This window comes from Artemia franciscana, chromosome 1 (assembly GCF_032884065.1).
Source record: "Artemia franciscana chromosome 1, ASM3288406v1, whole genome shotgun sequence".
NCBI classification, from domain to species: domain Eukaryota; kingdom Metazoa; phylum Arthropoda; class Branchiopoda; order Anostraca; family Artemiidae; genus Artemia; species Artemia franciscana.
This window is the reverse complement of record NC_088863.1, coordinates 35182105-35209807: the sequence shown is the minus strand read 5'-3', so window position 1 is coordinate 35209807 and position 27703 is coordinate 35182105. Positions and strand designations below refer to the sequence as shown.

Genomic DNA, 27703 nt, shown 5'->3' with positions numbered 1-27703 from the left:
ATTATAAAATAATACCAAAAGATGGGAAATAACTGGGGAGTCAGTCATGTACTTAAATCCAGTGAGAGTCAGGTTTCCCGTTGTTCCCTATCTTTTAGTATTATTTTCTAATCTATTGAATTTAATCTTTCTAATTGAATTAAATCGATTAGAAAATAATATTGAAAGAAAGGAAACAACGGGAAGAGTGACTCTTACTGGATCCAAGTATATGACTGGCTCTTGAGTGAACGTGGGGTCTATGTTCGCTCGAGACTCAGTTATATGCTTGGATTCAGTGAGAGTCAAGCTCCCCGTTGTTTCCTATCTATCAAGATTATTTTTTAATCAATCCAATCTTTTTAATTGAATTGAATAGAAAATAATATTTAAAGATTGAAAACAACTAGGGAGCCAGTCACGAACTTGGATCCAGTGACAGTCAGGTTCCCAGTTGTTTCCTATCTTTTAATATTATTTTCTAATTAATTCAATTCGGTCAATTTAACTGGATTGAATTGATTATAAAATAATTTTTAAAAGATAGGAAGCTGGGGAGCCAAGTCATGTACTTTGATCCAGTGAGGATCAAGTTCCCCGTTGTTTCCTATCTTCTAATATTATTTTCTAATCTATTGAACTCAATCTTTTTAATTGAATCGAACGGATTAGAAAATTATACTGAAAGATAGAAACAACGGGAAGCCTGACTTTTACTGGATCCAATTAAATGACAGGGTCTTGGGTGAACGTTGGTTCAAAGTTCGCTTGAGACTCAGTTGTATGCTTCGATCCAGTGAGAGTCAGGCTCCCTGTTATTTCCTATCTATTAAGACTATTTTCTAATCAATTCTATCTTTTTAATTGCATTGATCAGAAAATAATTTTAAAAGTTTGGAAACAACTGAGAAGCCAGTCATGTACTTGGATCCATTGATAGTCAGGTTCCCCGTCGTTACCTATCTTTTAATATTATTTTATAATCTATTCAATTCAATATTTTCAATTGAATCGAAATAATATTGAAAGATAGGAAACAACGGGAAGCCTGACTTTTACTGGCTCCAATTATATGATGGGTCTTGAGTGAACTTTGGGTCAATGTTTGCTCGAAACCCAATTGTATGCTTGGATCCAGTAAAAATAATATTGAAAGATAGGAAACAACGGGAATCCCGACTCTTACTGGGTCCAATTACATGACTGGGTCTTGACTGAACATTGGGTCAATGTTCGCTCAATGGGTCGAAAATTCAGAAAAGGAATATTATTTCTGTAACACCAATTTTGATTCATGTTCTTAGAAGATCCGTCTATCCCCGTGGGAAGAAAATCTGATTTGTCTAGAAACAAATTTACCGCTAGGGTATAAAAAAATTATTGTGTCTTCGCAGCCTCGGAAATTATTTCTAAGAGAAGAAAGTAATTTCGTATATAAGAAAGTTCATGTCATCACCAGTAGTTTTTCATAGTAATTTTTGGATAATATACAAGAGGCAGTAAGTCAAGAATTTCCAAAAACAACCAAAAAAATCAGAATTTTGTATTCGAGATCGATTTTTCGAGAATCACATCAAAGAGATCCAGAGGAGACACGGAATTTTGTTCTCCAATTCTCAGAAGTATATTTAAATGTTCTACAGGAGTACAAGAGAAAATTGTTCTTAAAAATTTTCCATACGCAGTTAGGATAATTTTATTTTGGTATTATACACAAAATGAGCGGAAAAATGGATTTCATTTTTTTTTTCAGGATGATGACTGGAAATCTTAAAAAGTTTCATGGAACTTTGCTGCCTCGTTTCAAGATTCCCATACTTAGAAGAATCTCTTACCAATGCAGACTGCTGATCCTGAGAAAAACAACAGCTCCAAAAGCAGCAGCGTCACTTCGCGACACAGTTACTATACAATTAAATTGCCTACGCCTTCCAATGACCAGAGCGTCATTTGCATCGTACTGGGAAAAAGTAGCAATTCGACTAGGGTGTGTTTTATTCGTCATAACATTAGCAATAAAATTATATCACAGGGCCAATCAGTGTTCACAAATTAGAGATACCGAAATTAAGGGTGGAATTACTGGAAAATATTTGTATGATTCTAGAAACCCGAGAAAGGTGCCCCCAAACTGATGGGGTCTTGATAAAATTACAAAATCAAAAATTCAGGATACCAGTGAACTTTACGGCAGCGGTTTCAAGCAGCTATCAATAAACGTGCGAAATTTCAAGTTTTTCCCGAGAAGGACCTTCACATATGTAGTTTTCATCCCAGAGATAGTTTTTTTTTACAAAGGGTCTGCACTTCTGAAAGAGGGCTCACTCGAATAGAAATGGAAAGTTGCAGCAGATTTTAAGCAGCACAAAGATCATACTATAGCAAAGTGGCGTTTTCTGCAGTCATGTTATGCAAAACAACGATTTTGGACCGATGAGAGCCAAAATTTCACTGGATAAAAAATTTGAGATTCCGAAAAGCGTTCCATTCAGCTTGGCAGTTTCATGCGCCAGGGACGCTACTATCCAAAATGTTTGGAGGGGAAGTGAGGGATATTGTTGGCTGGGTAGTAATTTTGACCCATTGTTCATATCGGTAATTAGCAGAATGTCCCTTTCAAATGCGATACACAAAATCACTTCACGACTCGGTAAAACCGCTGCATTTACCGACCGAGCTTGAAATTTCGGTATATGTTATGTAACTATTTTTATGCTCTTTATTTAACCAAATGGTAAGTTTTGGCACCATCTGTAAAATAATGGCAGGAGTCGCCGAGTCGATAAACTACTGAATTTACCCACCAAGTTCGAGATGTTTGTAGCCGACATGTCATTATATTTTTAGTCTTTATTAAACCGACCGAAAATTTTGGTGCCGCTGGAGAAAATCGTGGCGTCTCGCGCCACAACTTTAAGACCAGGAGTATTAAACCGAGAGTATCATTGAGTATGCCCACTAACACCTCCTAGGTTTTATACCAGTTTGAACACTATAAAGTTCATTGATTTTAAAAGGGTCCATAAAAATTATTAAGATACGAAATTTTCTATAGGAAGTCAGAAACCCCTAAAAAAGAAGTGTGACCTTAATGAAAGTTTATACTTTTATATATTTATATTATATATTTTTATATTTTAGATAGCCACACACGAATGGACGTATCCAGAGGAAGGGGATGCCCTTACTGCGGTTAAAACCCAGAAATGTTTGTACGGCTCGTAAACTAGTCCTAAAAATGCAGGTAACAGAGTATTTTCCTAATAGACTAAAAAGTATTTCTACAAATATTAAAGTTGGCTTAAAAACGCATGTGAAAATCACGGTCAAAAACCATGTAACCCGGTCAAAAATTATTTTAATAAGCCACCTTCCCCGCTAAATCCCTGTTTATTTTCCTCTGGAATGAGCGACCCGTACCTGTAGCGACCTGTAGTAAGGAGCGACCCGGCTCAATAGTAACCAAAACTCTAAAAAATCGAATTTTGATACCAATAGCTACATTGAAAAAATCGCATTTTAATGCTGATTTCAAAAATATAACTCTCATCAAGATTAGTCTGACCTATCAAAAGTTGCGAGCCTGAGAAAATTTGCCTCATTTTAGAAAATAGGGAAAAACACCCCCTAAAAGTCATACAATCTTAAAGGAAATCACACCATCTGATTCAGCGTATCAGAGAACCTCATTGTAGAAGTTTCAAGCTCCTATCTACAAAAATGCGGAATTTCGCATTTTTTGCCAGAAAACAAATCACGGATGCGTGTTTATTTGTTTTTTTTCCCAGGGTTGATCGTATCGACCCAGTCGTCCTAGAATGTCGCGGGAGGGCTTATTCTAACGGAAATTAAAAGTTCTAGTGCCCTTTTTAAGTGACCAAAAAAATGGAGGGCACCTAGGCCCCCTCCCACGCTCATTTTTTCCCAAAAGCCACCGGATCAAAATTCTGGGATAGCCATTTTATTCACCATAGTAAAAAAACCTAATAACTATGTCTTTGGGGACGAATTAGGCCTACTAACCCGCAGTCTCCCTGGAAGGGGATGCAAGTTACAAACTTTGACCTGTGTTTACATATAGTAATGGTTACTGGGAAGTGTACGGACGTTTTCAAGGGGATTCTTTTGGTTCGGGAGGGAGAGTTGAGGTGGGGGGGGGGGGTTACGCGGGAGGATCTTTCCATGGAAAAACTTCTCATCGGGGAAGAGACTTTCAATGAAGGGGACGCAGGATCTTTTTGCATTATTAAAAAAAAAAACAAGGAAAAAATAAATATGAGAAGTCTTTTCTACTGAAAGTGAGGAGCAGCATTAAAATTTAAAACGAGGAGAAATTATTGCGCATATGAGGGGTTTAACTCCTCGTAATACCTCGCTCTTTACGCGAAAGTATTTTTAGTAATTTCAACTATTTATTCTACGGCCTTTGTGATTCAAGGGTCATTCTTAAGGAATTGGGACAGAATTTAAGCCTTAGTGTAAAGAGCGAGGTATTGACGAGGGCTGAACTCCCTCATATACGCAATAAAAATATACGAATATAGAAGTTCGTTACGTAAGTTAATTCGTAAATTACGTATATTTTTTACTAATGAAAATGTTCGTAAAACAATTAAAAGTTCTAGTTGCCTTTTTAAGTAATCAAAAAATTAGAAGGCAGCTAGGTTTCCTCCCTCTCTCCTTTTTTCTCAAAATCTTCCGATTAAAACTATGAGAAAGCCATTTAGCCAAAAAGAAAATTAATATGCAAATTTCGTTTTAATTATTTATGTGCGGAGAGGCAAGATCAAAACATGCATGAATTAAAAAACGTCCAAAAATTAAATAAAAAAACAATTTTTTTTAAATGAAAGTAAGGAGCGACATTAAAACTTAAAACGAACAGAAATTACTCCGTATATGAAAGGGGCTTTTCTTCCTCAACGCCCCGCTCTTTACGCTAAAGTTTTTTTCCTTTTTTAAAAAGTAGAGCTAAGAGAAAGAGTCAAACTTTAGCGTACAGAGGGAGGCGTTGAAGAAGAAAAGCCCCTTTCATATACGGAGTAATTTGTGTTCGTTTTAAGTTTTAATGTCGCTCCTTACTTTCATTTAAAAAAACTTGTTTTTTTTTATTTTTTGAACAAATAGTTGAAGATCAAGGGTATACGTGGTGGAGGAGAGGGTATCCCCCAGTCCTAATATTTTTGAGCCTCTCTTATTGAAATCTGTGAAACAAATTTGATGTGTTTCATTATTGGTCCCCTGAAATTTTCCTAGTATTGGCTTACTTGCCCCGATAAAAATTTTTGGGCTTGTATCTGTTGTGGGTTATCGAAAGTAGGCCAATCCAAACTAAGTTCAAAGATCTAGTACACCAGCCTTTGTTTAACCCTTTCTAACCCTTTCTTACTGTTTCGTGTTGGAAAGCAAAATGTTCTCCGTCAGTAAAAAGCACCGTAAAAAGCAAACTTCTATGGTGGGGTTGGGCTTTAGGTATAATTGTGGAAATTTAAAACCTGCTACTTATAGAACAAGCATAAGGAGATTTGTAGAATCACATGAGCAGGATGAAGGGCACTAGATCTTTGGGCACCACATTCAAGGATTCAGAGCTAGAAACCCCTCCTGCAGAGGTATCTTAGCAAGGGTGCTATATCTCTCTGCTCTGTCTGACATTAGTGAGACCTTGCGGTTGTTTTGTTTTTCGAAGATGGAACAGACAAATATTTGGCACTATTCTGTTGTGATTACAAAAAAAATTATAGTAATTCCGTAGGTAGGCTAAGTCTAACAAAATTATCCGCTAATTTTTATGAATCTAAAATTTAACAGCACTAAGAAACAATGGTTCCTCTCTTTACGATTTGTTTAATTAACTTTTTTGTTTATTCTGACTTGATTATTGGTCATGGCGAAACGCCAAAAGCGAGAACCAGAAGGCGGTCTTTTTGTCGGCGTTCCATAATAAAGCAAAAGTGCCCGCTGTAAAGATGAATTTCCATGCTTTGGTCGTCTCTGGTGTGTCAGTAATGCATGACTTCCTCAGGCGATCAGTTGCCAACATTTATTATTGTGCAATGGTGTGTTTTGTGAAAAAGTTTTAGGCTTTCTTTGGAAATATTTTATCTGGCATTTGAATAGCGCAGCATAAACAAGAATGACTTTTTAGTGATTAAAAACGTGTCACAACTATCAACTTGATTAAAATAGATTAATGATCCAAATTAGTTGATCAAAATAACCATGACGCTTGGGCCTTAGTATTGTTATAAACCTTAGACGGAATGGAAGAGAGATTTGGAAAAAAGGGACCAGCCAAAATGTTAGTATAAAGACAGAAACCAAGTTAATAAGTATGAATGTAAAGGCTTCGTTTATCATTCTATTAACTGCTTATACTTCAAACGTCAAGTGTAATATTTACGAACGCGGTAGAAAGTGCGAACGGATTACAATACCCATGTGCCAAGACATGCCATACAATATGACTCGGATGCCGAATTACATTGGAAACTATGACCAAGCAGAAGCAAATCTTGAGGTAAGACCTTACATGTCTAGCCAATAAGAGGCAGGAGTGAATATACCAAGTCAAAGCCTCCTCAAATATCTTTGGGATACGTGGACTAGAAGAAAAGAAGGAAAATTATAGATGGCTCAAAATGCCTAATACTGTAACATTAATTAATAAAAGAACCAAACCTTTATATAATAGCCCAAGCCTAGGATTATATCAATTCATTAGACGGGGAGGGGAGCAGTGGCTGAGATGCGTACGTCATAGCAAAGGTAATTATATTTGGAAGAAGAGTACTATTTTAGAGGGGTGGCTTCATAGAAGGAATCAGGAAAAATCCTAGTCAGGGGCTTCTTACTATCTTGTAAAGCAGTTGAGTTTGGTGAATGAAATGTTCAGGAGTGAATCCAGGGCCAAAAATATTCTGTGGGAAAAGATTCCCAAGCTTCTATATCCACCATTTCCTTATTTCTAGGACTTGACGATAGGTCTATAGGCCTACCGGTTAAGTCCTAGAATAATTGCTATTCAGGAAAAGATATGCTGAAAAAAAGAGAGATTTTTTTTGTGCCAACTTTATGTTCATTTTTATAGTTTTGTTGGTGTTCTTGACAATTCATCCCCAGCCCCTTCTAATGGTCTCACGAGGCAGCCTCCCTCACATTTTCGTTAGCTCTTGATTGAAATAACAAGCTATAAAACATTCAAAGCAACCACAAGCGATTAAAATATGACGTTTGTCGGATCCCCCACCCCCCCAAATATACTTAGATTTCTAAAAATATTAGATGTCTCTTCTCTTAAAATCTTAAAAGTGTCTCTTTTTTCTAGGACATCTCCTTCTGAACTGAACTCTTTTTTCTAGGATGTCTCCTTCTGAATGTATATATACATTCAGAAAGAATGTATATATATATATATATATATATATATATATATATATATTATATATATATATATATATATATATATATATATATATATATATATATATATATGTATATATATCCTAGGGCTATGTGAGACCATTAGATGGGGGGCTGTGGACGAGCTGCCAATAACAGGGACAAAACCATAAAAATTAACAAAAAATTGAAAATTGAAGAATGTCTTTCTTTGTGTTTAAGTGTTTCATCTTCTGGAGAACCACTATTCTAGGCCATCAAAGTCATCATCAAATCAGTCTGATGTCTGATAAAAAAATATTTTATCTAAACTTTAAGTTGTGGGGCTCAAAAAGCAATTCATGTGTCTCATTTGAGTAGATGATCTGTTTTGCAAGGATTTATTTTGTAACAGAAAGATTGTTAAAGGTTGGCTAAAGTCATAGCTCTCTAAAGGGGGAAGAAGTGGAGGTAGTGGTTTTAAAATACCTTCCTATGATATTATTAAGGCTTTGGGTGTATTATTAAAAGTTTTATTCAACTACTTTCCAGTATGGCAAAAAGGTCCTGAACAAAAATTGCACCCCGCCCCTGATGGTGTCATGTACAGCCCTAGGATATATTCAAAAATAAAAGAAAACATTGAATCATCGAAGGTTTTACTTAACTACATGTAGCATGGTTGTATTAATTTAGATTATGATGTTATCTTTCATTGTTACCAACATTTTACAACCCTTTCAAATAGTATTTTTACCCAATATTAGAATCCCTCAGGCAGCGTTGTCTCCTGGTGAAAAAATCACTAGGTTCTTGAAAAAATCACTAAAACAGCACATAAATCACTAGATTATTGACCAGAAACCACTATAATTATAATGCTCTTTAACATTGTAATAGATAGTTGTTTTGTTTCTTTACCATGTTCTATGCAGGCTTCTTTATTAAAAAAAGAGGTAGTTGTTAATTATACGGAACACACCGAAGAAGTAAAGTTATGTTAATCCTAATGAAATTTGTCAAAATATCATAAGAAATATACCATAATACTTCAGTTTCTATAATAACATAATTTGGGCTGTATATTTGCGCATTAAGGGGTGTGGGGGTAAAGTAACCTAATTTAACCTAACCGTACTTCCACCCCCTTAATGTACAAATTTGTAGCCCAAGTTATAGAAGTCCAATGTATTCTGCCACCCGTTATTTGTCTTTGTGGCTATGAAACTGGTTTTCATAGATTGTGCATTATCGTTATTATCCTTAGCATACGCAGCCACGAGGCTGCGTGGGTCATATTAAATGTAAACATATAGTTTTGGAACCTTTCAACTACGCTAAACAAAATGGCTATCTCAAACTTTTGATCGAACAATTTTTGGGAAAAAAGGGACGTTGAGGCGGGCTAGTAGCCGTCTGATCTTTTGGTCAAATAAAAGTGACACCAGAAATTTTTATTTTGGTTCAAATGAGCCCTCTCCCGATGTTCTAAGACCGTTGGTTCGATACAATCGTCCCTAGGGAGAGAAATGATTAACATGCATCCGTGATTTTTCTTCTGGCAAATAATACGAAATTCAGCACTTTCGCAGATAAGGATTTGAAACCTCTACAGTAGTGTTCTGTGATACGCTGAATTTAATTGCTTGACTTTAAGTAAAATTCTTTGACCTTTGGTGGGTGTTTCCTCCCTCTTTCGGAAATCTGGCAAATTTTCGCTGTTTCTTAGCCTTTTATGTGTAAGACAAAGCATAATGAGTCTTGTATATTTGGAATCAACACACTAAGCCGATGATATATCGATTAATATCAAAATTCCGTTTCTAGAGTCTCGGTTACTACTGATAACTCATAAAATCACGAAGAAAGGAAGAAGACGAGGTCAATAAACAGCCAGTGAAAAATTTAAAAAATTATGAAAATGTTTCGGGCAAGATCTCCGCTTGGCCGTCCTCAGTACAGAATAAAACTGATAAAAAAAACAAAAAAAAAAAAACCTTAAAACAAAACACAAAACTAAGATATGATGACCCTTTCTTAGTAACGGTGGAAGGGTAAGTCTTTCACCGCTACTAAGGGGGTGAGTTTCCTTTAAATTCATCCTTATGAGTATTTTTTGCTTCGATCCGGGACGACCTGCTTTTCGTTTAGCCTAAGATAAATGGCTGGAAAGCACAGTCTTTGTCAGTCTATCACCCCTTCATGGAAACACAGCTAGGATTATTAGTGGGAATGCCATGTGTTTAATAGAGAGGAGGAGGAGGATTATTTGAGCAGTGGATCCTTTGAAAATAAGAGGAATTCAAAGAAGATGGAGAAAGCGATAAAATATGAATTAAGGAGGTGTGAAGTGGAGGCCATGGATAAAATTGCTAAGGGTTTGGAAGAAGCAGACAGACAACATAAAAGTAAAATATTGTCCTACCGTGTTAAAAGATTGACAGGAAACAGTAAGTCTAGACTTATCCCAGTTAAAGATGGGAAAAGGGGCACAATTAGTGATAAGTAAAGAGTTAAAAAGAGACGGGCAGAAGATTTGAGAGTGTGCAAAACCATGGTAAAGTTATAAGAAATGACATAGAAAAGAAGCAAAAAGTTTGTGATACTCTGGAAGTTAAAGAAGATTTGTTTTGCGAGGATGAATTAGAGGCAGTACACAAATGATTAAAAACCTCCATGACCCAAGTGCTGATAGTGTGGCAAACGAGTTTTTAAATGTGGCATATGAAGGTAGAGATGAATTACTGAAGACTGCGACTTTCGAAAAAAATGGAAGTAAATACCGATTTTAGGAAAATATTTAATTTATAGAGGTAATAGCTTTGTATTTTTAGGAATCTTGGTATCTTCGTATCTATAGGAGGATGATACTTCCAAGAGTTAGAGATGGTGAGATAAAGTTTTAGAAGAAGAACCGTTTGGTTTTAGGAAGGGGAGAGGATGGACTGACCAAATTTTCAGCTAGATTAATACCTTTGAAGTACCTGAGTCACTAGACATCTTTAGTCGTTTGTTTTATAGATTGTGAGCAAACGTTTGATTCCGCCAATAGAAGAGCTTCTTTTAAGGCCTTATCTTTGTAATGGTATATCAGATAAATGCACAGAACTGATGAGTACTATTTACGATAATGATTTAATAATATACTATCTCCGAGATAAAAGGGGAGTTTTTCTTACTCATACTGCATGCTTCGTCCTGTAATCGTATTAGTTCAGCATTCCCCACAACATGCCTTGAAAATATCAACTTGACCAGACATTTCTAATATATTTTTGGCAAACTCTTTTCTCCCTATAGTGTGTTTTGATTTAGTCCGACATCCTCCTCAAAATTCCTTGAGAGTTTCACCTTAATGCCCTATGCGTTTCCTGAGATAAACCCTTCTGAAACCTAAATGCAAGTAGCGCGTTTTGATTTAGTTCAACATTCCTTGAAAGCTTCACCTTAACACCCTAAGTTTTTTAGATGCCAAGGATCAAACATGCACCCTTTCTCAATGACAAATCCTAGGGCATTATGCTTTTAAGTCTATGCATAAGGGCTCAAATAGTTATTGTGTAATGTTCTTTTGCCCTTTTCATGAGACAAAGCATTTTACGGATTATATATATCAGACATGGAAACCTCTTCGGCTTTTTATGGCACTTGGTATTAACCAAGTGACATATAGCAATCGCCAATTCTGTCGGTCGGTCTGTCTGTCTGTCGGTCCTGGTTTTGCTACTTTAGGCACTTCCAGGTAAGCTAGGACGATGAAATTTGGCAGGCGTATCAGGGACGGGACCAGCTTAAATTAGAAATAGTCGTTTTCCCGATTTGACCATCTGGGAGGGGGAGTGGGGGCCGGTTAATTCGGAAAAAATAGAAAAAATGAAGTATTTTTAACTTATGAATGGGTGATGGGATCTTAATGAAATTTGATGTTTGGAATGATATTGTGTCTCAGAGCTCTTATTTTAAATCCCGACCGGATCTGATGACATTGGGGGGAGTGGGAAAAATAAGCACAAGTCCCAGATACATGATTGGCATAATCGGAACGGATCCGCTCTCTTTGGGGTAGTTGGGGGGGTTATTTCTGATAAATTAGAAAAAATGAGGTATTTTCAACTTACGAACGGGTTATCGGATCTCAATGAAATTTGATATTTAGAAGGATATCGTGTCTCAAAGCTCTTATTTTAAATCCTGACTGATCTGATGACGTTGGGGTGGGGGAACCTAAAATCATGGTAAACGCTTAGATTGGAGGGATCGGGATGAAACTTGGTGGGAAAAATAAGCAGATTTCTTACATACGTGATTTACATAATTGGAACGGATCTGACCTATCGGGGGGGGGGGCGTAATTCTGAAAAATTAGAAAAATGACGTATTTTTAACTTACGAAGGGGTGATCTGATCTTCATGAAACTACATATTTAGAAGGACCTCGTAACTCAGATCTCTTATTTTAAATCTCGACCGGATCAAGCGTAATTGGGGGGAGGCAGTTGGGGGGACCGGAAATCTTAGAAATTACTTACAGCGGTGAGATCAGGATGAAACTGGAAGGGAAGAATAAAAACTTGTCTAAGATACGTGACTGACATAACCGGACCGTATCTGTTCTCTTTGGTGGTATTGGAGGGGGGTAATCTTGAAAATTGAGGTATTTGTAACTTACGAAAGGGTGATCAGATCTCAATGAAATTTGATATTTAGAAGGATCTTGTGCTTTAAAGTTCTTATCTAAATTCCGACCAGATCCTGTGATGTTGGGGGGAGTTGGAGGGGAAACCAGAATTCTTGGAAAACGTGAAAATTGGGGTATTTTTGTCTTACGAATGTATGATCGGATCTTAATGAAATTTGATTTTTAGAAAGAATTCATGTCTCAGATCTCTTATTTCAAATCCCGACCAGATCGTTTCACATTGGGGGGAGTTGGAGTGTAGGAATCGCACTTGGAGTGTAGGAATCGGGATGAAGCTTGGTGGATAGAATAAACAAATGTCCTTGATACGTGATTGATAGAATCGTACTGGATTCGCTCTCTTTGGGGGAGTTGGGGGGAGGGGTTCAGTGATTTGGCGAGTTTGGTGCTTCTGGACGTGCTAGGACGATGAAAATTGATAGGCGTGTCAGGGAGCTGCACAATTTGACTTGATAAAGTCGTTTTCCCAGATTCGACCATCTGGGGGGCTAAAGGGAGAGGAAAAATTAGGTATTTATAGCTTACGAGTGGGTGATCGGATCTTAATGAATTTTGATATTTAGAAGGACATCGTGACTCAGAGCTCTTATTTTAAATCCTGACCGGCATTAAGCTTCTTATTTTCCTTTTTAAATCAATCTATTGATTCATAGAATTTTGTTAGAGCTCATACCATATGATCTCTTGGCTCTTAGCTCTTCTCGCCTCGTCATAAGTGCCATATGAGCTCTTAGCTCTTGTTTTTGTTGCAATCTAGTAAAGAACAAACCAAAGGGAGTCATGCTTCGGAATCTCTCAAATATGGCATCATACCTCACAAAAGCAACTTGGTATTCTGTTTTGTCAAAAGATACGTCTTTTATCTTGTATATGAAGATGCATTTTTTTTTCTGGCAAAAATTGCGTTCATTTTTAACATTGTTATTTTTATACTTACAATGTTCATGGTTGCATCATTAGCTGCAGCCTAGTAAAGAGCGAACCACAACCCATAGTAATCAACAGTTTGAAACGCGTTTTGGAACAAAACCGCCTAATGGGAAAAATGATTCAGAAATATTAACTATTATTTCGGTTAATCCTAAAAGTAAAAGATTATTGCGAAAACAAATTTATGGTATTTTGAAAAAAAGCCTGAATCCCCTCGAAAATGGTTCATTGTCGAAATGAAAAGTGTACCATTCGAATCAGCACGGTCGAAAACCTTGAGTAAGAGAATTTAAATCCTCCACCTTTAACAACATGGAAAACCACTTTTTTTGTGTCGGGACAGCCCTGATGTGTCTCCTTTTTTTCTTTCTTTTTTTTCTACCCGGGCCAGTAGGTTACCAGAACATCATAGAGAGAGGTCTAATAATAGCTGATTCAAATTGCTCATGTGTACGTGGTCTTATAAATGTCACAATCTGAAAGTTTCACATGGGTCTAAAAATGACACTTTGGTGCTTTTTCTCGGGATGGGACTAGTGGGCTACCAGAACATTGTAGAGAGATGTTTAATAGCTTATATAAAACCTATTGTTCATGTCTACGTGTTTTCTATGTTTACGCTCTAATGAAAACGAGGTTGAAAAAGGAAAATCAAAATGGTAATTAAGCTTCCAGGGGTTTTTCGACATTAAAACATTTGTGAAAGTTTTGTTTACTATTTAAAAACAGTCTCATTTCTGTCCCTGTTTTTTTTTTATTCCTTTGAAATGTATGGAAAATTCAGATGTCAGGTCAGATGGAAAAGACTTGGTCCTGTTGCAGTAACAAGTAGGAGGTTAAGTAAAGTTCCATCGGCTGAACGAAATTTTCAATTCGACAATCTAATAAGTTTCCAGTAAAATGCAAACGATGCTATAATTATTGGGGGAGGGGTATAAGGGAAAGAGTAGCAATACACTCGTGTGGGGATTTGTATTCCTTGCAAGTTTGACTTCATTGTTTATACCCTTTTTGGTTTTGATTTCATTTCTAAAATTCGGGTTTTATTTTGTTTATTCTTCCTTTTTCTTTCGGTTTGTTTTAATTTCGGTATCTGTATGCTACCAAGAAAGCCTCTACACGATTAAGATCACCCAAATTTGCTTAAGATACGCAATTGATATGGATCTCTATAATTGTGGGCTTAGTTGCTTGAGGACCGTGAGCATCCCTCATTGGGCCCGTCCAATAATATTGCAAAGGAATAATTGTTTAACATACTACTTATCAGGGATTAGACAACTTGTTTTTAACCCTTTAATGTGATATTCCGGACAATTTCTTTGTTGGTATGTTTTCAACTTTTTCAAAACAGTGAATTAAATTCAATCATGCTACGTTTCTTTGTTATGATAATTACATATTATGTAGCAGCATAAGCTCCGCTCTCACTATCTTTTTGAAAATCTTTGATAAAAACCAATTTTGGTGCTTATTTAATTGAAGCCCGCACGGATCGGTCTACAAAGAGGAGTATGTATTACATCCTTTGGCACTTCATTTCAAACGAGTAAAATCCTTCAGTACCCTGTTGTGTCAGACAAAAGCCAACATTTTATTTTCAATGTCGCTTCCTGGCTATAGAAGAATCTCATTAAGTATAGACCATTCCTTAAATGGTTTGGTGCTAATAAATTGTAATCAAAATGTCGTTACGCTTTAACAGACGTTCCGAACATCAAATTACATGCGGTACCTTAAAATTGAAAGTGGTTTCATTTGAAGATTCACATTATTGAGTCTTGTAATTGCATGCATAGCCAAAATAGGCAAATTATATAGATAAATAAAGTAATCTTTAACAAAATCGTAAAGGTATTGAAATTAGAAGCGCGAAAGGCACTAACCTTAGGCGTCTACAGAAGGAATTCCTGTTGCTTAGCATTGTCCACTGACCTCTTGCAGGAAATCGATGTCAAGAAAAGGTTGAAATGAACTGAATCAAACCTACGTTTTTGTATGGAAATACCCTTCTTTTACCACACCGACCTGGATGGATTATCTTCTGACCAACGCCCTTTTTCCTGTAGAAAAAATGCCAAATATTGAGCGAAAGAAATAATTTATTTTGGAGACCTATATATCGAGGGGGGAGTGGCAAATTCAAATTAGAAGACAAAAATACCAGTCACTAAAAAACGAGGACAATCTTTGCATAACGAGGGGAGGGGATAGCAAAGGCTCCCTGCATAGAGTCCTTAGTAGTATATATAGTAAGGATGTGGAATATTGGCGACGGCCTGCTCGTGGTGGCCCTCAAAGTATTAGGCACAAATAGTACTGCTAATTTGAGTCACCGTCTATCCAGGCTTATGACCATGAGGCACGAACTCTTCTGGAATACGCTGCCGATTTGGGATGGACGAAAGCTAAAAAGGCTGCCAAAAACATAGGAGGTGGCTAATACCCTTGGACATATGGAGTGCCGACCAAAGTCCAAGAAAAGAGTCCCGGGGAAAAAAACAGTCAGTAAAAAAGCTATTGGTACTTTTTGGGCTGCATTTTTGGGAAAACCGTATCCGAAAATAGTTTCCCTTGGTCAAAAGCTTATTCTGCAAGTTTACAACTCATGGAGACAACATGTTGCTTTGTTCCATTTTCTGGCCCCGTAATACCCATCTTCCTGCCAATAAGATGTTGGTCCCCTTAACCCAGGAAAACAATCTTGAAAGCTGCAAGCTAATTAGAAAGTTTGATATGGGTTAATTTTACATTAGACACCCAAGAAGTCAAGTTAGGTTAATCCATACGAATATACCCAAATATGATAAAAATATAATACTTTAAAAACAAAATTACGACAAAGAATTATGGAAAGCGGGCCGTGGAGAAATTATTTTGTTAAATAACTAACCCCTGACCACCCATATATGTTAAATGTTTTGTTAAATTATGCCTACATCGTAGTTTTCCTCACTCAAAATAAGCAAATCGAAACTAATTCCAGAGAGGCCAGTTTTGTCAGAAGTTACAGAGTGAATTCTTGAGCTGTGTTCCGTGTAATTAACAAGTACTAAAAGCTTTATGGGGCCTTTTTCGAGCCTCCAATCTTTAAAAACCCGTCCACGAATAATAAAATACTTTTGATTCTTTTTCGTTAGAAGCAAACTTAGTTTTCAATTTTTCTCGTGCATTCAGATAGCATTTAGGTCGTGCACTTATATTCATATCTCCTAAACTCAAGGAGATAAGAATATAAGTTTCAAGGCAGTTTAAAAAAAAGCTTAATTTACGTCCATTTTAGTATTACGACAATTTAGGATTTGTGCTGATCTTGCCATCCCAAGAGGCCTATTCATTCAAGCTTTCATATGTTCAGGCAAAATGGCTATGTCAAAATTTGGATCGAATATCTTCGGGGATTAGGGGAATGGGTATTAAAAAAAAAGAAAACCTGGTTGCCTTCTGATCAGTCTTATCCCTTCGAAAGGGCTCTAGAACTATCAATTTCGAATGAAAATGGTGCCATTCTCAAGTTTCTGTGACCCTTCCATCGCATTTAATCTCAAGTAGAAAAAAAAAAAAAAAAAAATAGAGGTGCATGGCTCGTAATTAAGGCAACGCTAGAGCACTGCCTTTGGTAAGCAATTATCAATCTTTAATTCTGCCGAAAACGTGTCATTCAGCTTTTTGAAATTGAATGTTTTTTATCTTTGCATTTACATTAACCTATAGAATAATAGAGAAATATTGAGTATGTCCTGTCTTACAGAAGCCTTTCTAAGTACAAAATTAGTACTCTCGTCGGGCTTCTTCTAAAAATACCTTTTTCTACAAATTAATACTGGCAATATATTAAAGAAACTACGTCCTTAAACTTGAAATTGTTGAATTGATACTAACCTATATATCCCGATAATCAACCCGCTTTAAGAAGAAAAAAAAACTACAGAAATTTTTTTGAAGAAAGTGTTGGTACTTGTTGGTTATTGGAAACACATTCAAGAATTACGCTTAGGTTGCATCTTAGAAAACCAGTTTCATAGCTAGAAAAACAATTGATGGATGATAGAATGCATTGTACGTGGACAGAATACATTGGACTTACTTAATTTGGGCTATATAATTGCATATTAGGGGTGGGGGTTAGGTTACGTTAGGCTGGGCTGGATTAGGTTAGATTTCCATAATTGTGGTTCTAAAATGTTATTTTATCGTCATGTTTTGTTATATTTCAATAGGATTAACATAATTTCATTTCTTGGGTGTGTTTTCAAAACCAATAAGTACCAATGTGTTTTCCATGAAAAAGTATAGAGCGAAATTAAAAACAGGAAATAAAAAATCTCCATTAGTTAATGAGGATACTCCTGACGACAACACCCTTGACAGTGCTGTCAAAGGAACCTGAGACCAACATCAAATTGATTGTTTTCTTTGATAGAGTAAATCTCTGATTCCAAGTTAATTGTCTGACCTCAAATGTTGCCAAGACGAACTTTCTGATTTCCTTTCGAGTTTTTCATGTTCGTCTCTAAAATATCGGAAATTCGTTTTTCTAAGGATTCTCTCAGTAGACTTAGCGGTCGGAGTATCTGGTTTTTAAGTGTTCTCACCACGATGACAATCTTTCTTTCAGGCATTTGATTAAATGTGGATATCGAGGAATCTTTAAATTCTTTGGAAGCTCTAACATTTTCTTTGGTATTTTTTAAGAATTTTGCTCCTTTGTTTGATTCAGTCTTGTGTCTCTTATTGCCCTACTGCATAGATGCCATCTCTTTTTCTTTCTAATATCGCTTTCTAAGGTAAATCACAAAGCTGGGACCTTTATTCTTAAAAAAATCGGTCCATTAATAATAGGTCTAAAAATATATACATAATAAGTAGGTCTAAAAATAGCAATCACAGCGGTATCGATTCATAAAAATTAGGGGGGAGGGGCAAAACAAATATTTTTCAAAAACTAAGGGGCAATTTTTCTTTGCGTAAATTGTTATCAAATATTAACTACAAAATGGCGCCAGTGTTTGTGAAAGTTTAACCAATGGGTGCAATGATGAGCCAAAAAAACTTGGATGGAATTTTGTGCAAATCTTTTATTTTGAAACTCTGATTTCAGGGATTTAAGGCAATCAGTTTTCTTTCCAACAAATCCCCACAAACTTGGAGAAAGCGGAGACTGAACATGGCAATTAACCACTCGGCTATCTCAGCTAGAAAACCATGCTTTATTCTTCTTGTATAGGATTGATAGAATAACAAGTCTTAGTCCCGTATGACATTGCCTCAACTGGTGTTTATTTTATGGCTTCAGTTGATTTTGTATTTATTTAAGAAAATGCCTTATATAGCACCGTTCTTAAAACGCATTGTCCAGTTTCTTAACCCTTTCCATTCTTAGACTGTTACCCAGCAATTGTTGAAAGGTGTTTTCAACGTCGTTTACAGAAAGCAACGCAGAAGTCAAGACCATTTTTCAAACTGCTATTTTTTATGCTTTTTTTCAAGTTTCAGCGACAATAATTAGGGGTTATGTGTCTTTTTTGGTGCTAGCTTTTTAAATGAACTGTTATTTTATTATTTTTATTACGGAAAGCAACGAAGTTCACATTGTCTGAGGTTAGAAGACAAGCGAAAATGAGAATCAATGTATGCAGGCCTGTCAAGTAGTCGTATGTGTAAATATGATTTTTTTTAGAGGGAGAGATGAGGTTTTCAAAAACATTTTTTGGGGGTACAAAAAAAGTTTAAAAACGAATAAAAAAATTTGTTTATGTTCATTTTGGTTACGTCTATTACGAGCCAGATACACATTTCAGGGGAAGGATGTATTCAACCCTCCGCTCGAATACGTTCTTCCTTCTTGATTTTATCGGTGTTACTCTCGGTCAGTAGATTAGACGCACCAACGAGGTAAATAACGTGAGTTTGACACACTAAACGATAAATTTAAGAAAGTGCTATCCTGGAGTATCGCCCCAGATTTGGAACAACAGTTTCGTGAGCAGGTCTAATGGGGGCAGTGGTTTGCTTCTCAATGGTTTGCCGGTTTTTTGAAGTGTTTCTGAAATCATTAAAACGAGGTATTTCAGGTTTGACACAGCAGGAAGTTAATTGTTTCCAAGGGTAACACTGTCGCTTTTAGCCATGTTGAAAATTAGAAACTCGCACTTTCCGGTGTTATAGAAAGTCTGATAGACCAAAATCCACTCTGCAGTCTATTCAGGTTGCCTTGTAAGTTTGTGTTCAATCTGCTGAAAAGAAGAAGATCATTAAGGTAAGCTAAGTAAGATACAACGTCACCGTGAAGCGGAAGAGATGAAGAGATGTGGTTCAGAATTTTATAAATTGCTTGTTTGAAAATGGCAGGATTACGAGCGCCTCCTTGCCTCACACTTATTTTGACTTTAATTAGTTCTGAAACTCAGCCTCTCCATTTGGCAGATACTGTCAAATCGTCGCTGTTACGCCTAAAGGTCGTAACTGACATTTTTACACTTATGAGATATTCGACAAAAACTGTTTGCTAAGCTGTTCGAAAAGGAGAATCAGCAGGGAAATGTAATGTTCAGTCAAACTCTGAGTATGTAAAATATGGGCTTTCTGCTGGTTAACAGAGGTTTTTGCTAAGTTAAACCGATTGGCCTACAAGGCAGATACGACATCAACTTGTAACAGAAATTTTAGCCTGGTGTCAGATAAGAGTTTTAATACAAACATATAAAGTGCAACAGGATTCAAGTTTTTCCTTTTGTTATTCAGCTAAAAGAATACAAGGAACTCAAATTAGAACGGATACACACTTAAAGATCTTCTGGATCCTCTTCTTCGACGTCTGACTCATCCAAGGCGTCCTTGGTTGATTCCGATGAAGGGAGAGCAGTGTAGTACTCGTGGAAAGTCCTGGGGATTACAAGAGTATGGCATAAGTCCATCAGATCTTTGTATTTCGCTGGAGGAAGAGGAATCGGTCCCTTGTATGAACTGACGAGCTCCAAGGAGTTTTTGTTGGGTGTCATTCTACGTCGCATTTCGTTCACTTTTATGACTGAAAAGTCAGAGTCGTAGTCGTACCTGAAATGGATCTCGGTTGGCAGCTCAATCGAGTAGTTGAGCCATTTTATCGAATTCCATTTCACTTGCAGACTTTCCCCACCGGCCCCTTAGGTCCATTTTCTGTTTCTCAAAATAATGTCAGCAGTTTGCTTGAAGTCCAGCCAAAAACTGTAATCATCGATCACGTGCACCTTATATGACTCAGGGTTGGTTCTGGCTATTAGGCAGACGGTTCTCCAGTTTTCTATAGAAAACACTATAAGTGTTTGGCTGCTCTTTCGATGCATGAGTGCATGCTGTCCCCTTCCTGCTGAGAATGGCTACTTTCAAGAAATATATGATTTATTTCTTGGACGTGATGCAGTGTCCGAGCAGCATATAAAAACATGGAGGCTACAAACTGGTTTTTGAACTGCCCACAGCAGCCATCAGTAACAAAATATAATTTCCTGTAGATCGTATTCTCTTTCAGAATGTTATACATCAGCGTAGCGACTTCATTGGCGCCTCTTTGCCCTTTTGTCTGGTCCCAAAGGTTGCAGTGAGCCTCTTTGGTTACCAAGTTAAAAATCGTCATGTTATAAACTGCTAGTTTTCTTTTGTAAAAGATAGGACCGGTCTCCGCTTTGGGAGTTTCAAGGACTCTTTGTAAGTCCATATTCAGCAACATAGCGCTCTCCAGTCCTTCCTCACTGTGCAGAATACCATCTTTTATCGCATTTTTAACTTCGCGAGCACGCTTTGCTCTTGACTGGTACTGCTGAAATGACTCAGCCTCATTCTCTTTTTCTCCTTCAGTAATTAAGTAGTATAGGGTGCATGTATGGCATTGATCCTTTCTGGGAGTGTGGAAAGATAAGTTCAAGGATTTGAAAATTTTTCTGTAGATACTTTTACACACAGGTACTCGTCGGCTGCTCAAGCAGGTTTCAGTGTATAATTTATACATTTTGGACTGGTTAAGTTCAGAGCTTAGATAGAGTCTCGTAGAATTTGCCCGACATAGTGCGACTCTACTGCAGGAAAACTGCCAATGTGATCTCTGGTGTAAAGTAACTGATCATCCGTTAGTCTCTTAGAGACTAGGTTCTTTGGACTCGACACGTTTCTTCTATCTCTGCCAGCGGTTCCAGTATTGGTTTTGCTCTTGACACATCCAGCAACAAACTTTTCACCAAGTCCCAGAGGCAAAGAAAAACTTCATGCACACTTTTTTACAAGTACTATTCAATTCTAACGTGTAACAGAGTGAGTTTTGCCGCCGTGAACTGCTTGCACTTGTCGTTCTCCGACCAACTGGCTTCTTCGTCACATACTTCGAAACGAACTGTCTCTGTGACTCCGTGGAGCCTAACTCCTTGCCTAGCAGCCAGAAGCTTTCGAATATAGCTTTTCGATTATCTTGATCAGTAGTTTTGCACTCGAGTTTGCATTTGCAACTAAATTCCTTTAGTTATTTTGCTGGAACAACTTTTGTGTTTTCTGTGCTGTGTATTCTTGTCCGGCAGCACGTTTCTTTTTCCTGTCAATATAGGTCTCTTTCTTTCTTTTGGGATGTTGTTCTGTGTTCCTTCTTTCAACTGATGCCTGATCATCAACAACATCCAGTTCTGTGGCAGTCGCTTCTGGAAAAGTTGGATCAGGAGCGCTAATGTCTATTTCAATAAAACTTTTCTGATTGGGAGTTTCCCCGTCACTATCCAAGCTTGAGCCATCCTTGTCTGGCACCCAATCCTTATCTTTGGGATCACCATCTGAATCAGATGACAAATCTTCGTCATTGTCATCTTCTATGAGCCTCCGAAGCTCTTCCTCTGAAAGTGCAGTGAAAGAGAGTTCTGTTTCATTTAAAGTTCTTTTAACAAGGTAATGCTGGAAAGAAGATGAATAAAAACTGATTTTCTTTATTCTATATATCTATTTTATTCAGTTCTTTCAGAACTGAATAAAATAATCTAAAACGTTCGCTTATATTCACTAAAACAAGGAAACAAACATCCAAGCATGTGACAGGAACTGACCTATTTTAATCTGTCAGTTCCTGCAAATGTTCAGAATTTATAGTATTAATGTAGTCATCTAGGAAGTGGGAATTTCACAGAACTTAATTATGATTAAGAATTTAATTATGTATCTAACTCACTTTCACTACTTTCAAAGTTTAAAATTGAATTAGAAGTTTGCCTGACTGAATTATGCAAGATGTAAGTCCTCTTTGGGGGAAGGTTTCAGGCATAATGCATTTTTTCTTAGATCAACCTTTCAAATACTGGAAAATGTGGAAGCCTCTTAAATCCAGATACGTAGTCTGGTCAGGTTTAGCCCCGTAATCTTCCGAATTATGATTTTGTATTTCCCAACTTCCAGATTTCGTAATTGCGTAACTGACAAATAACCGATGAAACTCAGTTACGACCTTTAGGTGTAACAGCGTTTTGCAGATAAGTCCAGGATGGGGTTGGCCATTTTGGCAACAGGTGGACATTGCGTCTCCCTGTGGTCACAAACTTGTAGCACAATATCCTAGGAGTCTAAAGTACAGATTAACTCAGTTTCGCCAAAAATGTCAGTTACGACCTTTAGGCGTAACAGCTACGAAATTTCCTTACCAAAACTTTGTAGTTTTGACGATACTTGCACTTACGCTACTGTGCAGTAGAGCGTCAAAAATTGCATGTGATTAATGGTGTCTAACGCTTTCGGTAAATCACTCGCACTTCGATGTTAATCAGCTTCGTCACCGGGCCCCGGCGATATATGGATTCTTACTGTCGCTCATCTTCTAAACGCAGACAATTTGAGTCGTTTCTTGATGTCATTATGTCTATACTTCTTTTTCTTCCAACGGTTTATCTAGTCCAGATTTTGGATCTTCAAAGGTATGGTAGGCATTGATGACCTTATCCATGTCAAAATTCAAAACCATCATCGCTATCATTTTCAATTTGTTCGGCTCGTTTACCTCGGCTTGTCTTTCGTCATCATGAAATACATATTGCCGAACCTTTGTGTTTTTAGATAAAAGGTATGGTAGGCATTGATGACCTTATCCATGTCAAAATCCCAAACCCAATCATTATCACTATCATTTTGAATTTTGACATGTTTTGATTCTCGCTGTCCAGGTTGATTTTCGTTGAATCGCTCACATGTTCGGTGGCGCATGTCTTCTAACCGCGTGTTTCTTTGTTTTTCATTTTTGACTTGCTCATATGCTCGGTGTCACAAGTCTTCAAACCGCGTGTCTTTTGCTCTTTATTTTCATTTTTGACACGCCGTCGCTGTTCTTCTAACCGCTTGTGTATTTGCTTTTCATTTATGACTTGCTCACATGCTCGGTGTCTTTGCACCAGCGTGTGTCTTTGCTCTTCGTTTTCATTTTTGACATGCCGCCGCTTTGCTTCTAATCACGAATATCTGCTCTTCATTTTCATTTTTGACTTGCTCACGTACTCGGTGTCGCATGTCTTCTAACCGCGTGTGTCTTTGCTCTTCATTTTCATTTTGACACGCTTTTATTGTTGTTTTCGTATATTTTCTAATCGCCCGTGTCTTGGCTAATTTCCCAAGATACCATTTTCCCGAAAAAACATGGAGCCGTTTTCGAGTTGAAATACATGCATAAACAACACATACATATACAATTATTGCTCGTTTTTGAAGGTAGCATATATGATGAATGAATATTCTTATAATTTAAAAAAAATTGACAATATGTGGAAGAAGGAATCCAATCATTGTCAAAATACAAAAACGACTCAAATGTTGCGTTTATATTGGCACACAAACCTAGCCTTAATTCGCCTAATTTAAGCCTAATTTACCGCAACCTAGGTGAATTAAAACTAAACCAAATCAAAATTATGCGTGAGATCTATTCTATTGATGGTTATCCCATCAAAGTTGCCAAAGAGTGGTTATCTCATCAAAATATTTTTTTTAATTACCATAATTTAAACTTAATCTAATGAAACTTGGTTAACTTACCGAACATGTCAATTATTTTATTTAACTCAATTATCTTAGAGATTAGATTGTTTTGTATTTGCCAAACATTAGGCAATAGTTCCGAGTTTTATCAAAATTCAAATAGAAGAGTTACTAATTCCGAGGAGCATGTATTGACGTTGTCAGGTTAACTGGTTGTTTTCTCAATGAATACTTGTGAATATTTTGTATTACCATATCAAGCATAGAAAACGCTTGCTAGTTATATTGATTCTTATTGGTAAGTTAAGTTAGTAAAAGTAGTCCTCTAATGTTTCTAATCCACCTTTAAATATTGTATATAACATAAAATTGGAATTAATTTTGCCAAAAAAGTTGTTTGATTTGGTTTGAAAATTACGCAGGAGTCTTTTTTTATGAATATTTGAGCGCATTATGGATGAATATTTTACATTGTTATTAGCTGTTTAAGCTTGCATTCACTGGATTTTAGTGTAATTTTATTACCTTGAATATGTGAGATTTTTCAAAAATATTCAAATATTTTCCAAGATTTCCCATTTCTTTTTCATCATAATCACATTTATTAATATTTGCCGTTTGAATTTTCGAATCTATCTCTCATGGGCTCCCTGAAATAGGAGTGCGTGGCTTAATCGTTTTCTTGCAAATAGCTTTTCTTTCAATTTCAATTTTAAGCCCTTTTAAGACCCTTGAGAGTAATAATGTATTTCTATATATTTTGGATATAAAAATGAGCTAAAATATTTGTTTCAAACATACTATTTAATTATAAATTTATTTTGTAAAAGTTGTATAATTCGCAACATTTTTTAATAGGTCCCGATGCCTTGCTCAGAGATAAGTTAATGCATTAAAAAATAAAATATATCTCAACGCTTTCAACGATGTGTAGTATTTAAGAAGTGGAGAAAATTTTAATGAAAATATATTGCATATTCAAGCTATAAAACTGGATATTGAGGTAGATTCATCTAACTTTTTCTAGAGAAAGTCTTTTCGGTTGTAGGTACTTGTCTACCGATTTTTGAGTGAATTTCAGCGCTTTCTACCGTGTGTGGTATTTAAAAAGGAAGAAAATGTGGATTAAAACGTAATACGTATATAATATTGCATATTGTTATTGCCATTGCATTAATATTGATATCATATGCAACGACATTGTTTTTCTAACGTAAATTTTTTTTTCTCTCGCTTTCATTTTTTACTTGTTCTGATACTCGCTTTAGCGTGTCTTCTGATCGCACAGTTTTTTTCTCTTCACTTTCCTTTTTTACAAATTTTGTTTTTTCACTGTCGCTTGCCTTCTAATTTTGTGAATATCAGCGCTTTCTACTGTGCGTGGTATTTAAAAAGGAAGAAAATGAGGATGGAATCGTATTACATATATCAATATTGTGTGTTTATATTACTATTGCATTAATACTGCTATTATACTGATATCACATATAAGTTAATAAAATTGCACATTAGAGTTCATTCCTCTTGCATTTTTAATTTCCATATTCAAACATGGTGCTACCGAACCCGTTTGAAATTTAGTGAATACATCACTGGAAATAGTTAAACTTCCTCCAGCCAATTTTAGACCCATGGATGTTTCTGGTTGAGGCAGTTGAAGGTTTTATTTTAAAAAATCGAGATTCCCCTAGCTTGAAACTTTAGAGTCTAGATTGTTGAGGTCATTGGTCTATCATTTCTTTGGAAATTTCTCCTCGACTTTTGGATCCTACTAGACTAGATATAAATTCGACTGATTATTGAAAATGTATATAAAAAAAGGATTCCTAGAAGTTTGGGTAGTTTTAATTTTTGGATGTTATAATTAAAAGAAAACTATTTAAAATATGTTTGATTTTCGCTGAAATTCAGACGACACTAGCCATTAAGGGTTTGAAGGGATGGTAGCCCTAATCTTGTGCATGACGTTTTTGGCTTGATTAGCTATTTCATTTTCTGTTCAACTTATGTTTCGTTTATAAACTTATAGTAGTATTTTATTTACTAATATGAGTTTTATAGTATAATAACATCAATAGTATCATAGTAGTAACTAAGCACTTTGTTTTCTTTCCGCTTTTGTTCGCACTTATTCATTCAGTTCAGTTTTTATGTGTTTTAAGTTTTAATTGCTGTATGACTTTACTTCTACATGTTCCATTTTTAATTAAGCTTTTTCCTTTTCAACGAAAGCTTTTCTGGAAAATTTCTCTTAAATTAGTTTTAAAATATTTAACGGTCTAATCCAGTTCAGAACTTTGTTTTTTTTTCCGCCACCAATCAATCATCCCATCTCTAGTAACTACTTAATTTTTAGCTATGCCTAAAAAAAAAAATCCAAAGTTGATAATAAGGTAAGGGATTTCTATGCCAATTCATATACCCAGTATTTTTTTTTAGATCACACAATATGCTCCATTGGTTGAATATGGATGTAGCAAGCACTTGCGATTCTTTTTATGTTCTGTGTTCGCCCCAATGTGTACCGAACAGGTCGACCTGCCAATACCATCTTGCCAGAGCATTTGCGAAGAGGTAAGTTAGCTGACCGATAAGAATCAGCTTTTCAAGGTGTATCTGGCTTTTATTTTACCCTTCGAGGTTCTGACCAGTGAGGCACGGTGGCGGAAATTTATATTAGGTGAAGTGTTGGGTCTTTGGCCCTAATTATTTATTAAGTAAAAGTTCTTTTCATAATTTGTCTCATAATCTTTTACCAAGTTTTACTTAACGTGCTTTTACTCAAACTTATAAAATTTTTCAAACAGTTTAAACAGGGTGAGTATTTTACTTAAATAAAGAACTGCAAATTTGTCATCTACAGCATTCATAAAACTATTCTTGTATGTTAAATAGTTAGATACCAGTAGGTAGTTGACTGAAAACGCGTACCATGTTTAAACATTTGGAAAATTTTTGCAAGTTTGAGTAAAAGACTTTACAACATTCAAAATATTAAGGAAATCTTAAATACATCAAAATCATTCCTTAGAACCGAAAATTGTATATTTCCCTTTGTAGTCCATTTTTAAAATGTGGTTTTTTAAGAGTTTTTTTTTATAAAGTATTTAGAATGTCTTTTCTTACGAACAATTTAAATAGCTAAGGCTCAAAGACAGTAAAGGTGTAGCCTATGCTTATACTGTGGTGACTCATCTGCTACCCCAGACACTTTTATCATGGTTTTGAGATGGGTTTGTGATGACCATTTCATTTAGTAAAGTCAGTTGGTTATCTCGTGTCGTGATGGATTCCAGATTGGTCAAAATATGAAAGGGTACACCCACCCCAGAAATTATCAAGATTATTTTGCTCTTGTGCATTTGCCTTGTGTACGGTTTTCTTTAGGCTACAAAAAAGCCTACATGTTGTCAGTCGCTACGGTATGAATAATTAGAAGTGGAATATTAAAAAGTTTTGTGTTTTGTTATCTTGTTCTTTTTGATGGAGCTCTATAATTGGCATATGTAAAATTAGTAACATAAACATTTTAAGTCATTTCTTATATTTTAAAATTCTGAGAGAAGTACCGTGGGAAAATAAGTACAAAATCAAATCTAGAACGAGACTACCTGAATAACATTTTCTGGACATTAAAATTAGTTAGGTTGCTACTTGGCAAGATGTCTATTTTGTTTATTATGAGGGAACACAGCTCAAACTCTTAGAAACAAGAAACAGATAGTATTTACACATGGCTATCAGGAA

The 27703-nt window shown here is 36.1% G+C and overlaps 1 protein-coding gene and 1 long non-coding RNA gene across 3 annotated transcripts in view; both read left to right on the top strand.

Moving 5' to 3' along the window:
- Nucleotides 1-2553, top strand: part of LOC136029003 (uncharacterized) — a 36996-nt gene extending 34443 nt beyond the window's left edge. Inside the window, exon 4 of the long non-coding RNA XR_010617936.1 lies at nucleotides 1733-2553. This is a non-coding gene — a long non-coding RNA (uncharacterized LOC136029003). The remainder of the gene's footprint in view (nucleotides 1-1732) is intronic.
- Nucleotides 2554-5965: 3412 nt separating this feature from the next.
- Nucleotides 5966-27703, top strand: part of LOC136028978 (frizzled-9-like) — a 31154-nt gene continuing 9416 nt past the window's right edge. The window contains exons 1-2 of one of the 2 annotated variants that reach the window (XM_065706979.1): nucleotides 5966-6499; nucleotides 26396-26530. In XM_065706979.1, coding sequence (XP_065563051.1) covers nucleotides 6314-6499; nucleotides 26396-26530 — 321 coding nt within the window. In that variant the 5' untranslated portion in view covers nucleotides 5966-6313. Of the gene's footprint in view, nucleotides 6500-24122; nucleotides 24255-26395; nucleotides 26531-27703 lie in introns of those variants that run through there. The other variant, XM_065706987.1, reaches the window with a different exon arrangement.